Source organism: Carassius auratus, unplaced genomic scaffold, assembly GCF_003368295.1.
Source record: "Carassius auratus strain Wakin unplaced genomic scaffold, ASM336829v1 scaf_tig00006692, whole genome shotgun sequence".
Lineage (NCBI taxonomy): Eukaryota > Metazoa > Chordata > Actinopteri > Cypriniformes > Cyprinidae > Carassius > Carassius auratus.
The window spans coordinates 1-9,023 of record NW_020523780.1 but is presented as its reverse complement, the minus strand read 5'-3'; the positions used below and the strand labels follow the sequence as shown (position 1 = coordinate 9,023).

The 9,023-nt window shown below is 38.2% G+C and overlaps 1 protein-coding gene and 1 pseudogene across 1 annotated transcript; both read right to left on the bottom strand.

Annotated features, from left to right (window-relative positions):
* Positions 1-290: 290 nt before the first annotated feature.
* On the bottom strand, positions 291-2,139 carry LOC113071250 (dual specificity protein phosphatase 14-like). The gene is made up of 2 exons (XM_026244614.1): positions 1,967-2,139; positions 291-959 (listed from the first exon to the last, which is right to left on the bottom strand). Exon 2 carries the CDS (start codon positions 948-950, stop codon positions 441-443), a length of 510 nt encoding a protein of 169 aa, XP_026100399.1. The 5' UTR covers positions 951-959; positions 1,967-2,139; the 3' UTR covers positions 291-440.
* Positions 2,140-2,928: 789 nt separating this feature from the next.
* LOC113071251 (kinesin-1 heavy chain-like) lies at positions 2,929-8,933 on the bottom strand (annotated as a pseudogene).
* Between the last annotated feature and the right edge of the window lie 90 nt (positions 8,934-9,023).

The following is a 9,023-nucleotide window of genomic DNA, read 5'->3' as shown; positions in this document are numbered from 1 at the left end:
GAATAATCTTAATCTTTGCTGAAAAAAAGTTTGTTGGACACAATCATCTACATGCCTTCTGCCCTCTGACTGATAGTTCATACATTTAATCTGAGGCCTTTTATTATAGTTTTAGTCTTACATTTAAAATAATTCTGGTTGTGGTTCACGTCTTTGGGATGTGAAATCTTTAATGATTTTCATTAGCTTAAACATAATAATAAATGTTATATTGTTAAATAAATATTTCAAGATGAACTTTTAATGGGCTGACGCAATGTAGATTTACTTGATTATCCGTGCATTTATGTGTTAAAATCTATACATCAAAAAAGTTACAACAGACTCAGTTATCATTGTATTATACTGAAATATATGTTTTACTTACAATTAAATACTACAGAGCTATTTGTTTTACACACACACACTATAAAAATATGTCCAGTTCAGGGTGTCCAGAATTAAACATCCAGGCAGTATGAGGAGTCCTGTGTGAGCTGGATGGCCTCCGGTAGGACGCCCTGTGAGGTGGACACCATCCTGATGCTGTTGCTGTGGGTCAGTTTCCTCTCATACTGAAGCAGTTGTCTCCAGAAGCCTGCATTTGGTCGAATGAAGGGCCGTGCTGCCAGAACCCGCTGATGAGCCTGAAGCAGCGAGAGACCCTCAAAGCGCATGAGATACGCCATGATAAGAGACGGAGACCTGCTTCTCCCGGCCGAGCAGAACACCAGAGAGCTTCCAGAGCGGTTCTGCTGGATCTGCTCAGCCACGCTATCAAAGTGCTGCTCCAGAGGGGCGTGAGGACGGTCCTCCACCGGCACCCAAACGCACTTCACCCCCTGATACTCGGGACAGGGGTATTCAGCGCAGGCGTTCACCAGCAAAGTGATTCCTCTGTGCTCCAGCGCTGACTGATTCACGGCCTCCACTCCACTCAGGTACAGACTCAGGCTGATCTGAGAGATCATCACTGTGAGCTTAAGGGAGAAATAATACATCAAAAGTTCAATTCTCGAATTAACTAATCTGAAATACATAAGCATATTTATCACGCTTATAATGAAATAAAAAGTTTTACAAGTACAAATATTCCATATTGAATCTTAATTAATGTAAGCTCATACAAATGCATATATGCTACGAAGTTAAGTAAATTTGAAAAATATTATTTTATCAATTTGCTTCAATACAATAACAGTATTCATTCATTTGGAAAACTACTTAATTTAGCACTCTTTATTATACAACATTTAGTATTATTATCTTTCCAGTATAAATATTACTACAGTATAAATGGGTTTTTATATATTAAAATATATTGATTCCTTTTATATGTACATGTATATTTATAAAATTGTTGGGGTCCATGACATCATTAACCCATTCTCACCATAAAATATATCTTTTCATTTATATAAAGCTCTAAAACCTTACTGGCTGATGTTTTAGTGCACTTCCTATAAATATTGAAATTGTAAAGTGTCTCAATTAAGTATGTGCAATTTCACATGATTAGTGAAAATTGTCACATTGTGACCAGAATGTTTGGTACATTATTATTTTTAAGGTGTTAAGTATTAATATATGAATTGACATATATTTAGTTTTGTTTATTGTGGTCATAGAATGAGTAAACATGTTTATGATCTCAACAGTGGCCGGTGGGATGACAGTGAACTTTTATACAATATAAATTCAATTGCTGTTGTTATTGAAAATTACACTAAAATGTTGCAATGACAAAATACTGCACAAAATTAAAAAATCTGCCCTAAATAGTATTGAAAACTAATAATATCACATAGAATTTAGTATGGATTGTATGCACATTGGGACGCAGGCTTAGTATGCTATTAAAGGACACTGTTGTAGGCTAACGTTACATGAATTGCCTCAACTAGGACATACCTAACAGCTTTAGTGAGTAACAAAATTGTGCTCTAACTGACAGCAGACGATTTTAAACATGCAACCCTTAGTTTACCTCAGAGCTTCGAGGACTAAAGACAACACTTTCATTCAGTCTTTCCTTTGGCTTTGGTGCATGTTTGTCTATTAGGGTCTAATACAAGCAGCTTTACTTTGCAGCAGCAGCAGCATTATAAAGAACACAAGCACCGTCACGAAACAATATCAAAGTTTTAGTACAGCTTTTGTGTAGCCTTAAGACATATGGTATTGCTACCATAGAACGATTACTCTTATACTCTTACTAAAATAATCCGTACGTAACGCATCACGTTCGCCATTGGCAAACAGCAGCAGCCGACGGGAGCCCCCAGTGGACACATATCGGTACTGCAGGCGTTCTCTTAAAGGAACAGTTCACTCAAAAAATAAAACCAATCAACATTTACTCACCCCGTCTTTCCAAACCTTTTAAATTAATAAAAATACCTACAAAACAAAAAAAGCTAATGTTAAATAAATGTAAATAGCCAGCAGAAAATAAAGTCTGCACACAGTTATATAGGTATGAATGAGGAATTGGATTATATATTTTTTGATGTATACAAGAAACATAAGATTTATGGGTAAAACATTTTTTTATTATTATTATTTGCATCTTGCGTTAATTATGTTTTTTTTCTATTGCATTAAAGGGTTTTTACCATTAATATGTATAAGAATAGCTTAAGGTAATTTGGATATCGTATGGTGCTTTTTTTTATATATATATTACTTTTAACTTTTTTTTTTTTTTTTTTTTTTTTTATAAAGGCCATCCAAATTAACTTACACTGTCAGGGACAGAGACAATGAAATTGTTCACATGTATGTTTTACATTTTAAATGAAGTAAAAATGGCAGATAAAAATCTGCGTGAATGGCAAAAAGCTATTTTCATTGTCATTTAAGAGTGTGGCACTGTTAAGTCATGTTGCAATCAAAATGACAAGTCAACGAGTCAAAGTTAGCAAAACAAAATGGAAAAACTGAGACATGTTTCAGAATATTGTTTTAATCACACATACATGCAGTTCATCCAGAAAAAGTGTCATCAGTAATTTCATCCCCTCGCACTCTTTCCTTCAACCAGAATCTTCCAAAAACACCTTGTACTGTTGGCATGATCCAGCGCATTTGTCCATTGGTTGAACCGTCTGTCAACAAGTCATGGAGTTTCTATTACACAGTAATAAAAAGATTAGCTATTATTTTAAGTTTAATTAAATGTGTGGCATTCCCCATGAACGTCAATTAATTATCCTTCATGCACTGAAATGGAAGAATTTAGGGCTAATAACACAACTGCGCTGGTCCTTATGACATCTCTTATAGGTACAAAACACCCAGAAAGCAATACAGCTGAAAACGATACAGAAGGTTGTCCTGTCCTGAAACTCACAATTCATAAGCATTTCATTATCAATATCAGGAGTGTTAAGTGTAAACAAAAATAGTCTAGTTTGAGTAATAACGACACAGATTAGGTATTATTTCCTGCAGCATAAAAAGGAGAATTCTATCTTGAATTCAAACTAAACAACAAATGTCTGCTATGTCCTCAAGGAGATCCCAGTTATTAGGGTATGAAACATAAGCCCGCCCACACCATCATTCTGCTAAACTGATTGGCTGATCAGTCACAGTGGCAGAGCGGGAAAGCAATGACGCCACCTGAGGACTTCTACGGATGTCAGCTGACCACTTAGACATACAAGCTCGAATACAAAGTGATGCATTAGTGAGGATACATGACGAAAAAGTTAGAATACAGTCGTTTATGACTGTTAAAATAAGAACTTAGATATGCAAGATGTGATCTGTGAAAAGCAGGACAGGACAACCTTCAGCTGTTTGGCTAAAAAAAACAAGATCAACATCAAAATCTAACCATTAGCCTTTGCAACCGCAAGTTTAAATTGAAACACTTCCGGCATTAGCCTGCTGTGTAAGGCCTGGTTACTCAAGTCTACAGTCCTTTCTACATTCCCCTTTAGTAACTACAGGTAGTAAAACCCATTTGGTTTCCGATCTGAATCTGTTCAGAGTGCTTTCACAAAGGTATATCTGAGTTTGTAGTGATACAGGAGATCCGCTGACAAGCACGCTTGGATGTCCCCAATTTAGGGCTTTTTCTATTCAAGCTTGCTGCAGTCTGACGCTCACCCGTATGAAATCGGGCCAGGAGCGAGGTCTTTTGCAGTTATCAGGCAGTAGCTTAATCAGAGGTTACAGGTGTGCAGAGGGCAGCTGAAGACGGATAAGAACTGATTGCACTGGCTTCTGTCAATTGTTCACTTTGCTTACATTTATTCTTGATTTCCTTTTTATATCATGTGTAATGTGTGAGAGTGCAATATTCATAAAATTATTTGCTTTGGAGGGAAAAAAAAGATGGGGAGTGGAACTGTACAGCCATGAATGTTTCGATTCGGACGTCCTCCCATGATGTGCACCGGCAGGAGGGATTATGTTAATGGAATGACAGATCTCCATGAAGACTTCTTGCATTCTTGCAGCTTTGGTAGTGAGGGAAAAACTCATCTTCAGCTAAACAAGACGAGAAGAACTGGCAATGAGAATACTGGATCCAATAAAGTTGTGCTTCACAAACCCAAGGATTTCATACTCCCATGTGGGGAGCCCATGATTATTATTATTAATAAGAATTTTAATTATTAGACACTGAAGTAAATAAAAAAAAAAATTCCATAAACTAAGCTGTTGCACTAGAAGTGGGTCAGTAAATGTGCCATTGTGGTCTTCCTTCAAACAGAAGCCACAGATTCTTTCTTAAACTGTACAAACCTCTTCTCTGGTTTAGCTCCACCTCCTCTGATTGGAATAGGTTGGCTGTTCTGGAAGAGTACACCACCACCTCCACGCACCACGCTGGGGTGTGTAGGAGAAGCTACGGGCTGCTGCCCAGGCCTGATGGGTTTAGCTATAACCAAAAAATACAAGTAAATCATGAGAGAAAATACTTTTTCTTTTTGTTGCGTTAAAGGAGAAGTTCACGTTCAGAACGAATTCACTTGTTTACACACTCCCCACTGACTTGCATAGTAGGAAAAAAAATACAATGGAAGTCTATGGTGCTCATCAACTGTTCAGAGCCCAACATTTTTCAAAATATCTTCTTGTGTGCTCAACAGGAGGAGGAAGCTCATACAGGTTTGGAACAAGTGTTGAGTGAGTAAATGACAGTATTTTCATTCTGAAAGTGAATTACTCCTTTATTTTGAATCAAGGTGCCTGTGCTTGTGTAAATGTTCAGTCACCTATCTGTGCGGAGTGTCCTCTGCGGGCCATGTTTTTGGCTCTCACGGCCTCTTTGATGCGGTCCACCTCTGTCTGGTAGCGCTTGCGGTCACGGGACGCGTTCTCTTTGGCCTCTTTGAGTGCTGACTCTAGAGCCTTCACACGCTCCGCCGTCGCCCGCAGACGCTTCTCCAGTTTAGGAAGCTCACAGCGCAGGTCAGCGTTATCACGCACCAGCTAAAGACAGAAAAACACCAGTGAGTGAAAGAGACAAATCTAGTTTACAACAATCACTATTGTTTTTTTATTAGAAAGTATTTTGTTAGTTTATCTTTTCATAAATTATGCATGTTGTTTTGCAGTTTTATTTCCATTAAAATACTTTGGAAATATGAACCTTAAAACATCTGATATGCAAAATAAAACATACTAAAATTGGCAATAAAGACTAAAGAGTAAGAGGAAAAATGTTAGATGCATAAGCAAAATAAAAGGAATTACTTAGGTAATTATTTAGTTTGTACATTTTGATTTTGAACAAGTAAAAACATTTACTAACGTGTGAATCATATTAAGATAACTTTTTTTGGTTTGGATTTACCTGTTTATGGACCTTGGTGAGTTGTTCTAGATTGTTTTCCAGGAAAGAGATCTTCTGCTTCTGAGCAGCACTGCCACCAGTTTCATCAGAGTCCATCTCTGCACTCTACACAGGCAAAAAAATAAAAAATCCTTCTATTAAATACCCACTAAGTTGAGTACTTGGAAAAAAAACACAGTATATGGATTTACACTGACATAAGTTTACTTTCAAAACAGACAAAGAATAGATATGAAAACTAAAAGGAAGACGCACAAGAGATGAACTCCTACCTTTTTTACACGAGTGGCCAGATCCTGAACAAATAGTTTCCTGAGGTTGTGCAGAGTCTGCAGCTCTTTGGCCTTAAATAGTTGAAAAAAGTTTTTTTGAATATACACACTACATGATGTGAATAGAACTCATCTTTAGTCACTCTCTAGTGCTGACATGAAAGAACTGCACTCACCACAGTCTCCTCCAAAGCCTTTCAGATCCTTGTCTGGCCTGTTCTCTGCTGGTCCTGCATCATACTGTAATGTGCACACAAAACCCATTAAAACAGCTCATCACTAAGAGACAACTGTAATTTATTATAAATGTAATATGCAGCTGTGTATTTACGCCTAATGGAAAATTGGTTAGATTTCATTACCGAAACCTGGGAAATGTAGATATCATAGAGATCATAAACAGTTCCAGCAGTTTGACTTGCTACAATAATGAGAGTTGAATAGAAACTGACTGTGCATTACATACGTGGAGCTCGTGTATTTGCGGCTCTTCTCCTGGTCGGTGGATTTGAGTTTTTCATGTTCTACCCTCAAACGCTCCTGCTCCAGCAAGATCTTTTGATTCAGGCTAGAGAGAGGAGAGATTTATTAGCTATTTAGGGTGTTATTATAAATACTTCTGTGAATCAAGGGCTGCTAGTCTGAAGTTTAACTTTGTATTTATGTTATAGGTGAGTTCTGACTGTGTTTCTACTTCTGGAAATCAGTCAGTACATTAACACACACTTCACCAGTTCAGTTTCGGACTGAAATTGCTTTGTCAACTGAATGCTTGTATCATACTCTTGTAGATCTGTAATGAGTTTCTCTTTGGTTTCCAGTTCGTCTCTCAGGTGCTGAGCTGTTTCTGATGGGGCCTCTCTGGTGACTCTGGATCTGCTTCTCAACCGCTTCCTAAACACACAAATATACACTCGTATTAAAAAAACAAGCCCATTTGTGTGTGTGTGCGTGTGTATACACATTTCTTACCTTGACCTCATTGGCACTCTGAATCTCACTCTCTTTCTCCATTGCAGTGACCTTCTCTGTTGTCACAAACACAAACAAAGTGTTGGAAGCAGAAACTACTGTATTATTTTGAAATGTTTTCGAATATGATCCTGTGTGTACCCTGTGCACTGATTTTGACCAGCTCTTCATTGAGAGAGTCCACATCCTCCTCAAGCTGTCTCTTCTTGTGCTCTACATTCTGCAGATACTCCGTCAGAGACTTAATCTTTGCCTCGTGCTGCAAAACAAACATTCATTTGTTAATATCAAATATGTATTTATTCATATCATTATGGTTCAGTAGATTAGTGCAGGGTTTGCCATGAAAGAAATAACTTGAGAACTTGAGAAGGAGGCAAGAGTGTAAGACCGTACCTGGGAGATGAGTAAATGGCATGCTGCAAGCTCCCTTTCTCAGTTTTCATCCATGGTTTTGTTGCTCTCAGACTGAGTGTTTTCTAGCTGCTTGCAAACGATTATTGACCAATTGATATTGAACTGCAATCTTCATCCTTAACTGATGTAACGAGTCTAGGCCTTACCAGCTGAACTCTATCATCTATAACGACCACTCCCTCACGTGCTTGCTGCAGGAGAGAGAGGGCTACCTCCAGTTTTTAATCGCTCAGGCTCTTGAACCTCGAAGTTCATGGACTATAATTAAAGCTACAAAAGAGTTTACTACAATAACCAATAAAGGGGAAGTGTATAATCATTTACTGTGGTTTCTAATTAATATATTTAATATAAACACTTTATAGATACAGATTACTTCGTTTTAACAACTACAATAAGCCAATTCATAGGCTGGATGATATATAGTTTGGCGCGAAACATACACAACTTCCACCTACCTTTAAATTTGTCACTCACCTTGCATGTCAATTGTATAGCCACACTGCAATGCCAATTCTCAGTCAGATCTTACTTAGCAGTGATGACATTCATCGGGGTCAGTATCACCCTCTTCTTCTGGTGATTGGCCATTTCTTTCAGTTTCTGCAGCTCTGAGTCTATAGACGCCAGAGTACTCTGGAACAGAGAATGTTTTAAAGTCAAGTTTAGCGTCATTCTTGTCATAGCAGAGTGTAGGTAAAAGACTGATGTATAATTAGCCCTTCTGGCACTTACAGACTTCTGACCAAGTTCTTCGCTGAGGGCTTCAAACTCCTTGGTTTTGTCCTCCACCTCCTGACTTTTCTGGTCGTAGTTGACAGCGAGCTCCTCCAGGGCCTGCAGCACCTCCCACCTCCTCTTTAGATGCATCGTTCTCCAGCTGTAAACGAGTCAGCTCTGACTGCAGGTTATCATGGTCTCTTCTTGACGAGGCCAGCAACTGCAAAACATATGCAAAAACATACACAAGCATGAATATACAAAGTGTACTTGTTAATTCTCTTTTACAGCAATTTCACATGTGCACATCAGAGTTCACAAACCTCTTCCTGGTCCAACATCTGCTGCTTGAGCTTCTCCACCAGCTGAGACTGCTGATTAATCTCTTCATCCTGGAGAGAGAGAGGAGATGCAAAACACAAAAATCAAGCTCTCATTCAAGTGCAATCAATCTCTTTAGGAAAGTCATCATGCTTTTATTCTTCTAACCGTGACTGTAGCAACTAGGACATTTTGTAAATTCATATATATTAAAAGAAACTGTGCGTGTACCTTGTCATCAAGCTGCTTGTACATTTTGGCGAGTTCAACCTCACATTTTTCCTTCTCAACATCGGTGAGTCGGACTCCTAGCATCCCTGGCATGGGCGGCATGCTTGGTGTGGATGCAAATTTATCATTATTAATGGTGTTATCCAGCGCCAACACTTCAGCATTAATCTTCTCTTTATCAAATTGCTCCTCTGCAGGTACGCTTTCACCTGCGAAACACAGAAGAACTCTGAGGAAATGCAAACGGGAACTTTCAAAAGTTTAAACCTAAATAAAATATTTGAGGACTTTAAAAAAAA

Bases quoted from the DNA above. Each gene is read 5' to 3' on its own strand.
- LOC113071250 (XM_026244614.1), bottom strand. From the start codon at position 950: ATGATCTCTCAGATCAGCCTGAGTCTGTACCTGAGTGGAGTGGAGGCC.